Source organism: Myotis nattereri (genome assembly GCF_964212035.1).
Source record: "Myotis nattereri genome assembly, chromosome: 6".
NCBI lineage: Eukaryota > Metazoa > Chordata > Mammalia > Chiroptera > Vespertilionidae > Myotis > Myotis nattereri.
In genome coordinates this window covers 63,599,453-63,613,893 of record NC_138081.1, presented here as the reverse complement: position 1 = coordinate 63,613,893, position 14,441 = coordinate 63,599,453, and the positions used below count along the sequence as shown (strand labels likewise).

The 14,441-nt window shown below is 36.1% G+C and overlaps 1 protein-coding gene across 1 annotated transcript in view; it reads left to right on the top strand.

The window, feature by feature from the left end:
* The window catches only part of CDK19 (cyclin dependent kinase 19), a 116,370-nt gene that overhangs the window by 26,152 nt on the left and 75,777 nt on the right, over positions 1 to 14,441 (top strand). The window contains exon 2 of the mRNA XM_081093997.1: positions 12,883 to 12,958. Coding sequence (XP_080950123.1) covers positions 12,883 to 12,958 — 76 coding nt within the window. The remainder of the gene's footprint in view (positions 1 to 12,882; positions 12,959 to 14,441) is intronic.

Below are 14,441 nucleotides of genomic sequence, written 5' to 3'. Positions count from 1 at the left end.
GGGCCAGTGGTGTTCACCAGTTTGATACAGATTTAAACTGTATGCCAATGATGTGTCTAGGCCACTCTGCAAAAGTTTCATTGTACACCAAGGCCAGGCAGTACCCGCCTGGGGTCTGTGGACCAACCTTTGTGATGGAGTGGGGTCTTAAGGAGTTGGCCGGGTGAGGCCAGCCGACTTAGTTTAACACAGATCAAGATTGACTTTTTAATATTAAAGTTGTATTCTACAACCTTACTATAATTGTTTCCTTGTTCTAGGAGTTTCTTGTTGATTAGTTGGGATTTTCTCCAAAGACAATCACATCATTTGTGAACAAAAACAGTTTTCCCTCCCTTCTCAATTGGCATACTTATTTCCTTTTCTTATTTTATTGTATTAGCTAGGACTTCCGGTATGAGACTGAATAGGAGTGGTGACAACAGACATTTGCCTGATCTGAGTGGAGAAACCATCTAGGTTCTCTTTATGAAGTATGATAATCTTGATAGATTATTCTAATCAGTAGCATAAAAGATGTAAAGTAGTACTCATATCATGTCAGAGGAGGACTCCTCTCTTCCCAGTCCCTTCCCCTCACCTAAACTTCTGTGAGACAGGTAGGATTAAATTGATGGTGATAAAAAATATTTTAAATTATGGGATTCAGGCAGTTTTCATATAAAGCCTTATATTTAGTTACTATGCACATGACTAAGTTCCGCTATACTCTTGTGAACTCCAGTAGGGCAAACACTATATATACCTCAGTATCTTATTGCAACCCTCGTAGTGTTCAAGATGAAATAGGCATAAGTATATATTGAAAAACTAATTCTAGACTCACACTGTTAACCTCTATTTTATTAGAAAAGGCAGATAACCAATAATATCAGCCCTCTAATTAATGAATTGACCAAATATTTGATTATTAGTTGTGATGTCTATAAAGACATACATGATAATGATAGAAACTTATTATCCATATTAGAGGCCCGGTGCATGAAATTTGTGCATGAGGGGAAGGTCCCCTCAGCCTGGCCTGCACCCTCTCCAATCCAGGACCCCTCGGGGCATGTCCAACTGCCAGTTTAGGCCCTGCGGGATTGGGCCTAAACTGGCAGTCGGCATCCCTCTCACAATCCAGGACCGCTGGCTCCTAACCGCTCGCCTGCCTGCCTGCCTGATCGCCCCTAATGTCCTCCCCTGCCAGCCTGATCGCCCCTAACTGCCTTCCCCTGCTGGCCTGATCGCCTCTAACTGCCCTCCCCTGCCAGCCTGATTGCCCCTAACTGCCTTCCCCTGCTGGCCTGATGGCCTCTAACTGCCCTCCCCTGCTGGCCTGATCGCCCCTAACCGCTTCTGCCTTGGCCCCTGCCACTGTGGCTTTGTCTGGAATGATGTCCGGTCTAATTAGCATATTGCCCTTTTTTTTTTAGTAGATAGGAAATGTGAGTTTCAAATTTCATGTTCAAATTTTTTGCTGATTATCTGTTTGTTAAAAAGTCATTTTCTTGTGTCCCTTCATGAATGTTCTAATTGAAGTATCTAGTCACAGATTTCTTTTGTACTCCTTTAAGAAAAGTTTATAGTTTTGATGTAGGAACTGACATTGAGCATGAAGTGGGTGCTGACACTGTGCTAGGTAACTTAGTTATGTGATCTCATTTATCATTAAAACGATTGTGCTGTGTTAGTATTATTATTCCCAATTTGCGGATGCAGAAACTGGTAACGTGGGTATAAGTAACTTATAGCTCTGTGACTTAGTATAATAGGTGTATGATTCTATGCCCCAGGCTCTTTAAAGCACACACTACAGAAAAGTTACCATACAAAGTGGTATAGGATGAATGGCATGTATATAGTATAGGGATATGCTTGGAGAATGAGAAGAGAGGTTTGGCCTTAGGCTAGAGTGTTCATAAATCTCTGGAAGCTTGACATTGTCTGATGGATAGGAAGGAAGGGAAGGAGGGAGGGAGAGAGGAGAAAAAGGGTACAATTTGAGAGATCAGGGACATCATTCAGTGTGGAAAAGACTGAGAGCCAAAACAGCAAGTATTTTGTGATTTGACAGTATAATATAAAACTATAATAAAATTTATACCATAGTAATAAAATGCTATAGAACAAAGTTTGTTTTTTATTTTAAATGAGTACCCCCTCCTCTGTTTTCCCCTTAAAATAATTTGCTATTAGGTATTGAGTATGAGAGAGTAGATCACTGAATCATTATGTAACTCCTATATTATCAGTTGTCTGCTGGGTTAGAGCAGTTAGTGCAACAAGTACAGAGGGAGTGAAAGCCCAGAGAAGAAAATGGAAGATCAAAGGATCTTAATAAAAGAATTTTCCTAAAATCAAGAATATTATATTTATCTCTTCTCCATATCTCAGTTGGTTAAGTACCTCAAACAGCCATTAATATTGTAAAAGTTGTGGAATTGCAATGGTCTATAGGAGGTATAACAGCTTTCAGTGAACTTAGTGGGGAGACCAGAGTGAAATAATTGGAAGCCACTTAGCACTGTTAAGCATGAGATAATGTAGTATACATTATTAATACTGTGATATCCTTTTTCTTAAATGATGTCCTTGAGTTCTGTTCTCCTCTATTCTTAAAATTTCAGTTTCTAAATACTTTCACATCTCTATCTCCAGTTCATATCTCATCAAAATGCCTTTCGGACATCTTCATTTAGACAACACCACAGTACTCTCAGCTTCAATTTTTCTAAAACGACTGTAGTCTTTTTTCTTTCTTAACTGAGTGGATGGCATCATAGTCACCTCGTTATCCAAGCCAGAAACAGAATCATTCTTGCTTTTCTTTCTCTTGTTTCTTAACCACATGATCAGTTGATACTGTTTCCTAATGATACTTCAGAACCATCCGCTTCTTTTTATTTCCTCTGCCACCATCCTAGACTGTAGTCATCTCTTAAATTACTGAAAAGACCTCTTAGTCTCCCTGTGTCCTCTTCACCTCCAAACTATTCACAAACGCACAGAGTGTTTAAAATCCTTTTTTCCTTGAGGTGAAGTCCAGTTTTTTTGTGTTGTTTTTTTTTTTTTACTGTGGGTTTACCTGAACTGCTTGATTTGGTCCTGCCTCCTTCTTCAGCTTTAACTTACTTTCCTCTGTTCTAAACTGAACTTAACATGCATTGTGCTCTTTTGTCTCTGAGCCTTGACACATGCTACTCCCTTTTTCCAGAAGAGGAATATAAAGAAATGAAACTGTGGCGATTAAAAGCACACAAACTCAGGAGCCAGACTTCCAGATCCAGGCGAATCTTGGATCATCCACTTAACTAACTGGGTGATCTATAGTGAGTTTCTTAACCTCTGTGCTTTCAGTGGCCTCATCTGTACAGTGAGGATAGTAAAAGTATGTGCTTCACAGTATGTTATGAGAATTAAGAGTTAATGTAATTGAGGCTCTTAGAATGATGCCTGCTTTGTACTAAGTAATATATAAATGTAACTTATTAATAACTCATAAATGTGTTGTAATACTGGATAGTATTTTTGTTTTAAAGTTGATTCAATATTAAAAGAAAAAAATACTATTTTTCCTCATAAATTATGAATTGATTGGCTCATTATTATTGGTAATTCTGTTCTTGAATGGGCAGTTGCTTTATTTTTCTAAATTCTTCTTTTTTAGCTTTCTAGTGATTAGAATTTGATCTTAGGTTGACATTCCTATGAAAAGGATCACTTAACAACATTAGGTTTACCTGAATTTTTATACAGACTAATTCAGGTCAACCTATATGGAAACTTTTAGAAGAAAATTATTTCTTAATAGCTAATAGCTGACTTTTTACTTTATGATTTATGTGCTATATTGATTAAAGTTTCAAGTAAAGTTCTTTGAAGGAATTGACTCTTTTCCTTTCAAGTTTATTTCCGAAATTGTGGATTATAATGGTTCAAATGGTTTGGGTTCTGGTAAAGATACTTGCTATATAGTATTAGGAACTAGATTTTCTGAAAGAGAAAATTCTGCTTCTGTATTCACAACTCCACTTACATTCAACATTCCCCAGAATACTTCTGATACCAGATAATGTGTTTTTTTCCTCCCATACTGACCAATTCTCTGACACCAGCTGGGGTATCCTACAGTTTAACTCAGGTTTGACACTAATTACTTGGAGTTGGTACAGACTCCACAGGTTAAGAGCTCAGTCCCACACGATTGTCCCCTAACCCCACTTCAGATGCCAGGCACAAGTATTGGGTCCCCAAGTTAGTTGTCCCCACCTTCTGTCCGACTTGGCTTCAAATCAGAAGTTCCCATGACTCCCTCCTCAGATTCAGTCATTTATTAGAATGTTTCACAGAACTTAGGAAAACAGTTTACTTATTAGATTACTGGTTTATTACAAAGAATATACTGTATAAAGGATAAAAATGAACAGCCACATGAAGGATACATAGGGCTGGGCCTATATCTGGAAGGGTCCCAAGCACAGGAACTTTTATCCCTATGAAGTTTTAGAGTGTGCCGCCCTTCCGGCAAGTGGATGTGTTCTGATTCACCAACCTAGATGCTCTCTGAACTCTGTACTTTGGGGATTTTTATGGCGTTTTCATTATGTAGGCATGATTGATTGAATTGTGACCATTGGTAATTAATTCAACCTCTAGTTACCCCTCTTGGGGGTGGGAGGGGCTGAAAGTTGTAATCACCTGATAATGTTTCCCCGACAACCATCCACCCATCCACTGGTTATCTAGGGACTTTCCAAAACTCAGGTGTGGTTGAAAGGGACTTGTTACGAATAAAAGAATTTTTTTCATTTATCCTTCTGGAGCTATTCCAGGAACAAAAATGAAATATTATGGTAAAAGATACTCCTATGCTCTAATCACTTAGGAAATTACAGGGGTTTTAGGAGCTGTGAGCCAGGAACTGTGGAGGAAGATTGAAATATATATTTCTTATAATATCAAAGTGTCACATTCTGTGTTGTCACAGTAGTTAAGATCAGCTATGAAAAACATGCAAAACCTAAATTTTACCAAAAGAAGATTCCTCAGTGGTCTAGGTTTGGCAGAACCTTCAATAGTATGGTGAAAAACTATACATTTAAATTTTAAGTGTTGCTGTTGACATCTTGACTATTAATTTCTTTTCTTTTTTTAAATATTTTATTGATTTTTTTACAGAGAGGAAGGGAGAGAGATAGAGAGTTAGAAACATCGATGAGAGAGAAACATCGATCAGCTGCCTCCTGCACATCTCCCACTGGGGATGTGCCCGCAACCCAGGTACATGCCCTTGACCGGAATCGAACCTGGGACCTTTCAGTCCGCAGGCTGACGCTCTATCCACTGAGCCAAACCGGTTTCGGCCTAATTTCTTTTTTGATATGCAAGGTTTTGGGTTTGCTCCCTGCAGGACACATACAAGAATCAACCAATGAATGCATAAGTAAGTGGAACAACAAATCAATGTTTCTCTCTCCCTTTCTCTCTTTCTAAAATCATTGAAAAAGACTAATAAGTTTATTTCAATGCAACAATAGTTGAGTTTCTACTATTTGCAAGGCACTTTGTTAGCTCCTGAATAATATACGGAAACTTTTATAGCTGTTTTTATTTTTTGGTTAATCCTCATCTGAGGATATTTTTCCATTGATTTTTAGAGAGAGTGGAAGGGAGAAGGAGAGACAGAGAGAAACATCCATGTCAGAGAGACACATTGATTGGTTGCCTCCTGCACACACCCCTACTAGGGTCAGGGAACTTGCAACCGAGGTACGTGCCCTTGACCGGAATTGAACGCGGGACCCTTCAGTCCGCGGGACCCTTCAGTCCGCGGGACCTTTCAGTCGCGGGACCTTTTAGTCCATGGGACCTTTCAGTCCACGGGCCAATGCGCCAACCATCGAACAACACCAGCCAGGCTGTCATTTGTTTGTTCATTTTTGGAAAATTTCATGATAAAAAATTTTAAAATATTAGGGTATTACATAAAAGAGAAAGAGTTCCCATGTAAGGAATCATTACTACCAGGCTGTGTGAATATGGAGTTTATAATATTGAATAATGACACCAATGTAAAACTAATCTTTTTTGAGTTTTGTTTTTCCAGATTTTTATTCCTTATTTTGTGTGTGTGATGTGGAAGTCTCTTAATCAGCTAAGCCAGATCATCACATATTAAAGAAAAGAGATATAATAATAACATTGATTTATGCCAACATTCTTCTTGAAGAAAAAAATTGTTGGCAAGACTCAGGTGTCATATTGTTTGAAGAATGTCTTACTGGTAACACATGGTTGTAAAAACTGGTCATACTGTACCATCTTGGATACTGTTACTCTGATGATTTAATTATTTGAATTTTACTCTTACAGTTTTGAAAAGAAAACCTGAAGGATGAATTCATAGAATTGTTTGTGAGAGAGAAGTGCTCAGAAATTGTTCTTTCATCTCTTCTTTCCTCTCTCTGTCTCCTTTCCTCCTTGTCTCAAGTTTTTTCCTGGGCACCAAAAAAGTCATCTATATGCTGCTTCCTCTAATCCAGTGGTTCTCAACCTTCTGGCCCTTTAAATACAGTTCCTCATGTTGTGACCCAACCATAAAATTATTTTCGTTGCTACTTCATAACTGTAATGTTGCTACTAATATGAATCATAATGTAAATATCTGATATGCAGGATGGTCTTAGGCGACCCCTGTGAAAGGGTCAGTCTACCGCCAAAGGGGTCGCGACCCACAGGTTGAGAACCGCTGCTCTAATCCAATCTCTCATGAAGGCTCAAGGCCTTTCAATCTGAAACTACTATGATAGGCCCTCAAGAAACATCTTTAGGATATCTCCTCTTGGAACTTCTCAGATATTTTCATTTTGGGTTAAAAAATTTTTTCTATGTAAAAGAATCATAAGAATATTCTGAGATCTGACCCAACTCCTGTTCTCAATGATATCATCCTCCCCATCAGCCAAGCTCAGAACCTCAGACTTAACCTGATTCAATCTTCTTAATCATTATTTATTCATTTGGTTCTGCCAATTCCTTCTTAAATGTTACTGTCACAAGTGTTCCTTCTTTTCTCTAGTCTTACTGTTACCACTTTGTTATGGAGAATGTTGAACTTGGAATTAGGAGATTTTGTCTCAACTCTGCTTCTAGCTGCTGGCCTAGCTTCTTCATCTTTAAAATGAGGAGGTTGTCTTAAGCCCCTTTTGGAGCTAACTTTCTTTTACACTAACCCAGGTTCTCACCTTCTTACATTTACAGTAACCTCCTAATTGTTTTTCACACTTGTAATTTCAGTTCTTCCTACATAGGTTAATCTTCATATATAACTTTCATTGCCTTTAGAATAGACTCTTATAATATCTGGTCTCCATTTTTTTTCTCACATCATCATTTCTTTGGTTAATGGTGTTATCATTTGCACAATTAGACAAAGTGGAAACTTCATCTGTCTTCGGAATCTTTCTTTGATCTACAAAATCAAATTGGTTATCAAATCTGTCGGTTCTGACTCAGAAATGCCTTTTGAAATCCATATTTGTTCTCCTCTGTTACTCTTCTAATCTCCATCTTTTCTAATCTGGACATTTGATGCAACCTACCAAATATTTTGTCTACCATCACAGTTATCCTTCTGAGCAAATATCTGTTAATGTACCTTCTCTGTTCTAAAAACCTCTGGCTCCACATTGTTTACATATGAAGTATAAGCTTCTTTGACAGCTCACATGGTCCATTCCCTTTACTTTTCTAATCTCATCTCTTGCCCCTTGTCATCATGCCTCCAGCTGCCAGCCATCTAAATACCAGTGGTTTTCTGAAGATGCCTTTTATTTTTCTCATGCTACACTTCTGCCTGGAAATCTGTATCTCCTCATCCCTTCTTCCTGGAAACTGTTCTCTTAAAGGCATTACTCATGCCGTTAATTTCCTTTCTTAAAACTCTGGAAGAAATATTAGTTTCATTCTTTCTGTTCTTGTTATACATACCTCTTGAGTGCAGAGGGAGTCATATCAGTTATTTGTCTATATTTTCCACTCACCCAGAATCTCTTTCAGCTGGATTTTGAACTTTGATATCTAGGGTAGTCTAATTTTGTTCATCCTCAGAGCTTGGCATAGTGTTGGGGCATGCACTATTGACTCAGTATTTGTTTGTTGGTTGATGTAAAATAAATTAGTAAGGTACTTCTGTTTTCGTTAGAAACAAAAATGGATTTTAACACTATTAGTTTGAAGACTAAAAATTTTCTCTCAGCCTTGCTTGAGCTTGAATTCCCTCAACTTTTTTAAAAAGATACTTCTAGATTTTTGTCTGTCAAAGGTTCTTGGGACCAGAGATGGCCCAGAGCTGATCTGAATACCTTATGGTGGAATTGATAAGAGCCAAGAAAAGCCCTGCATCTGTTTAGTTATGATGATAACAAATGGAGTTTTGGGCAGACCTTAACCATACTGTGCATACAGGCTGCTGCATGGTGCTTCACCTTGCTAAAAGTGACGGGGCTGGTCACCAAGTTTGTACGTTATTGAAAGGTATAAGACAATTTTTTAATTAAACCAATTCTTAAGATTTCATTTAAGACATGTTCCTACTGAACTTGTTTCTTTAGCTTGAGCAACTCTTCCCTGAATTACATTTAAATAGTACCACTGAGTCTGGTAGAAATTTTAAGGCGATGATTTCTATAATTTGCACAACTGTGTGCTTTTTATTTTTTCTTCTGTCTATAGAATTGCTTGCATCAGGCGTTTTTCAGAACACAGTGTCTCAGATGGAAAGGTAATCGGGTCATAGTGTCTGCCAGATTTACTTTTTTCTTTTGTTGTTACATAATGTTCCTGTTGAATAATACTTTCTTTGTGACTCTTGAGAGTGAAACCTGCATGGTTTGCTACACATTACTAACATATAGGAGAAATGTCATTAATTAAAAAAATTTCTACATTAAATATATCTATGGTTATAGTACAAATTTATGTATTTTTAATTTTGGATTTATTTAGTGAACTCCTTTGATTATTTTCAATATGTAGGCGCTCTAACTTAGCATAGTATCTAATATGTCCTAAAATTTAGAAAGCAGTTTACCTGAAGGCTTTGAAATTGCTTTGTCTGTCTTTATTATAGTAAACAATAAACTACTTTTATTTAGAAATAAAATAGCTTTAAGAAAGAACTGAGCTGCCTGTAAAAGCCAGACCATCATAACAGTATAGGTAAGGTTCACCTGCTTTTCAGCCTTGTTATGTAAAAGAACAAATTATACCTACGGCCTTAACCGGTTTGGCTCAGTGGATAGAGCATCGGTCTGCGGACTGAAAGGTCCCAGGTTCGATTCCAGTCAAGGGCATGTACCTTGGTTGCAGGCACATCCCCAGTGGGGGGTATGCAGGAGGCAGCTGGTCGATGTTTCTCTCTCATCGATGTTTCTAACTCTCTATCCCTCTCCCTTCCTCTCTGTAAAAAAATCAATAAAAAAAAAAAGTATACCTACGGCATTTAATATTATGTGCCTGAGACATATAAGCTGTGGGGTATGACTTGTCACTTCCATTTGAAGGAATTCCTGGAGAGCGTCACTCACATGGATTGAGAGTAGTAAAGTTTCCCTGCCCCGTGTGCTAGTCATTGAAATATTTGTGGGCTTTGTGGCATGTGACCAAAGATTGGCATTGACATAGTACCATGGTGAAAGTGGGTCCCATATGTCCCCTGGGATTCTGCCACTTGTTCATATGGTGAACTTCAGAGGGGCCATATCATCACTTACTACCTGACAGTTAACATACAAGAGAAATGGTAATGATATATGTACTTTGATTCTCAATCTGAAAGTTGCAAATAATTCTTAAGTTTGCAGACCTTGGAGTATTTTATTAATTTAACAGATGGAAGTTATATTTAAATTTATTAAGTGAAATAATTGCTGGGTTTGTTCCTAGTTCCTATCCACATAATTCAGAATAAGAAGCTTATACTTCAGTCTGTTCTGCTCAAGGTTTCAAATGCCTTTGACAGCCTCAATGTAAAATTCTAAAGCCATTAATGTGATGTGTTAATTTTGTACTTTTTGATTCACTGCAAAAATTTTATAGTTTCCATAGCAACGATAACCTATCCAGATTGTGTAATATTCTTTACAGTATTAAAAATAAAACTGTGCAATTACATGAGCTTCTGGAAGACTTCATTTAGGGAAATAGTATTGAAATATTTGTTTTAAAAAATTATGATTTCATATTAAAATTTTGTCAGAAAGCTTATATAATTTTATTTTTATAATTTATTATACTTATTCTGTAATAGATGCCTACTAGTTAATTTAATTGTTAAATTATGAACTTTACATTGTAAGCACTGTGTTAAGTTCTCAGGCACAAGGGCTGTCACATACATACCCACACATATATAGGGTGTTACCAAAAAATGTATATACACTTTAACAGCTGATAGCTTAATTTTGAAAATTGAATGTATTTTAATAAGCACTGCCTTTATAATTATTCAAAGTGCATGTATACATTTTTTGGGATACCCTATATTAAGGCTGGGTGTGATATTTGGCTTTAATGACATTCAGTCACCTGCTGCTTGTACTTCTTAGTGGCTTCTGAGTAGTTTGAAAAAGTCTAGTTTTATGTTTGGAGGAAACAGGACAGAGAAAAAGGAAAAATGATCACTTAAGCTTTCCATGTTTTTTACTTTGTTCTTGAAAACACAACTAAGATAGCACTTTGAAAATACTGAAGATTGTTTTAGTAGGTGACTATTTTCTGACTGTCAAATTATTTTGGCTCTTTTTTTTCCTTCAATTCTTACTTAAAAGACAATGTAATGTTAGTATTGAATCTAATTAACATAACTTTCTCCATCTTAACACAACTGCTTTTCTTTAGTTATATTACCTCAACATATGTCTGCATATATGAATGTTTTTATATGGTATAATTTGTGTAATTCTCAGTAGTTAATGGTAAACATTTTTCATGTTTCTAATGACCTTCATAATTATTATTTTATTAATTGATAGCAGTCCATCCTGTTGAAATATCTGGTGTGTTTTCTTTTTATCAAAATGCTGTTTATAAAAAAAGAAAACAAAAATAAATAAGAAAGTAAAAAAAATGCTGCTTCATTATCTTTTTTTTTAAATTAATCTGAAATAAGGTTTATTTTTTTTTTAAAACTTTACTTGTCCTAGGTTATGGACAGTAAATGACATTAATTAAATTTCTGCAATTAGTCTTTGAGTAACTTTATATAATCTTTGTTAGAGAGGCAAAAATACAAATTACTTACTTCAGTTTATGAGGCCTAATACATTGACTTTTAATTACAGTTCTTTAGATGTTGGAAGGAAACCTCTCTTTATTTCCTTTCAGAATAATTTTCAGGCCAGCTTTTAGAGTTTCATTTTTAAAAATCTTTGTCTTTCTTTTTTACACCAGCAACCTACAAGGCTGCTGCTTGGATCTGCTTAATTATCTTGAATGCCATATACTGGAAGAGTAATGGTTATAATTTTCACACTGATTGTGGGGGAAAGTAACCATAACTCAATTATTTGCCCAAAACAGAGATGTTTGTGAAAATCTTCAAAAGGCATTAAGTTGTTTTAAATGCATATTATAAATAACCTCTTAAACTGATTTATCTGCTTATAAATGCAGAATGGGAAAAATGAGAAATAGGCAAGTAGGACAGGATGTGGCACCACTATCATTTGGCAAAACAAAGCATCATGACATGGTGATATCTTGCTGAGGCTCTAATATAATCAAAAGACAAAATTTACTGGGTATGGATTATACTCCTCTTATCAGAACAACCCTCAATATGAACCACATTTGTGACATTCAGCTGGGGCCTTGGTGTGGCTGATTCTGGTGTCAGCACCTTGAAGATAACTGTGTGGTCCTAGCCACTCATCTGATATACTATTACTATTTTTATGAACTGTATCACTATTTTTGAACTGCTGTCTTCACTTGGTTAAGCATCCTGGTAACTACTGTGGTTCCCCACAATCCCTAATCCTACCTCCATTATTTGGAAAATTCACTGTAACTACTGGGTTTTTCCTAGAGTTCTTGAGATGTTGGTGGTTGGAGTTTCTCACCAAGTCTTTCCAAGGCTTTATGTTGAGTTAATAGGGCTTTTCAATGTTCCCTATACTATGTGAGAACTAGGGTGTCTCAGCGGGTCAGTATTCTTCTGTAGCTTCTCCCTCCTAATAAATGATTCTGATACGATGAAATTACTTTAAACAAATATAGGAGTTTACATATGGTATTTGTTTTTGTAGTTAATATTTATAACAATGCTTTCATACACCAGATAATTAAAATAGGAGTAGAATTATCTTGCAGTATACTTAAGTTGATATTTATGCTTATTTACTTTTTTTTAAAAAATATTTTTTTGTTGATTTTAGAGAGGAAGGGAGGGGAGAGAGATAGAAGCATCAATGATGAGAGAATGATTAATCGGCTGCCTCCTGCATGCACCCTACTGGGGATTGAACCCCCAACCCAAGAATGTGTCCTCATGGGGAATCGAACCATGATCTCCTGACTCATAGGTTGATACTCAACTACTAAGCCATACCAGCGGGGCTATGCTTGTTTACTTTTTGAAACCAGTGCCTTGTTAGGTATCCTGTTCTGTTTCAGTTTTGAATTTTATGTTTTGGCTCTGTCTGGTATTTTCATTGTGACAAATTTATTTTGGTATTTTGTATTTCTATAGTTGAAGTATCAGAAATAATAAGCAGTGCATGCATGTGAGAGTGTTGACATATCACTGAGAGACTAGTGCATTTTCATTGTTTTTGTAATTATAATTTTAAATCTGAAAATGTGTAGAAAAAATAATTTTTTTGTGTTCATATGCAGAAAAGATGAAAAGGAATATGCATTGAAGCAAATTGAAGGCACAGGAATATCCATGTCGGCTTGTAGAGAGATTGCAGTAAGTGGATATAAATACTTATTCTGTTATTGATATTGGATGATGATTGATATTAATATAAAATAGTTTCATTAATGTAAACAATACATGGTTATTTCAAAGATGTTAATGATATATAAGATGAGAAAAGCTACATAAACTTGTTGATTACTTGAAAACCATCTTTTGAACATTGATTGTCTTAATGATATTTAGGATTTATAATTTTAGAATTACTAAGTTAAATGTTGACTTAATAATTTAAATTGTGATCTAATGTAATTAACTTAAAAAGGTTTTAAAAATATATTTTTCTATTGCTTTGAAAATTTCCTTTTTAAAAATGCCCCCTTTGCCTCCTGAAAGTCAAAATTGTTTGGGTATTTTTACAAATATAGGGTGTCATGGGTCATTAGTATATCTAGTTAGATTATGTACAGGGAAATTTACCATGCCATCTGTATTTATGTAGAGTTTAGTTTAAATGGAAAAATATTTTTACAGTTTATCTTAGCCAAAAGGCTCAGAAACTATAAACATATTTTTGAAATACAATAAAAAAATGAAAATGAAAGCAGATAAAAAACTGTGACCTTTGATCTTACTGTAAAGATTAAATGTACAGGGATACAAAATCATGCTTTTTCTTGTAAGGCAATATTTTTGCTAATAGAAGCTGGAAGCCAACAAAGCTGAAAAAGCCTCTACTAGTATGGCTGCCAGCCAGAAAACATACTGGGCAGTGTGAATCGTTTTGACAAGAAGGTGGTTTAATTTGGAAAGGCTGGAACTGTCCTGGCCAGTGTTGTTCGGTGGTTAGAGGGTTGACCAGCTCACTGAAGGGTCACAGGTTTGATTTCAGTCAAGGTTGTTTATCGGAGTTGTAGGTTCAGTCTCTGCCCTGTTGGGGCATGTGTAGGAGGCAACCAATCCATGTGTCTCTTTTACATCAGTGTTTCTCTCTCTCTCTCTCTCTCTCTCTCTCTCTCTCTCTCTCTTTCTTCTACTGTCTCTAAAAATCAATGGAAAAGACAACCTTGGGTGAGGATTAACAGTAACAACAAAAGAAAGAAGAAACGGCTGGAAACTTCCCTCTACTGGTATTTGGATTTGCTCCAACACAAAAGCCTAATCTTACAAAATCTTATAAGTAAAAGTAACAATGTGATTGGAGAGGTCCAGATGAATGAAGCTCTCTGAAATCTGGATGTTTTGTGACTGGGAGCAGAGCAGTGAAGACCTCTTTCAGATGACATTAGTCTTCCAGAATTATTCCCCTTTTTTCCTTGTAGTCTCAGATCATGGTTTTAAAGGAATTGGAAGTTAGGCCATTTTCTTTCCGCAAGTAACTGAATGAAATTCTGATGTTTCTTAATGAAGCTAGTTTCTCTTTTTTGTTCTTTAAGAACTGATACCATCAAAGATTCTTGTTTTGTGAACCCATTTTGGAAACTGGAAAGACTGTTGAGAAATAAAACAGTGAAAAGTGGCTTGCCATTAAAAC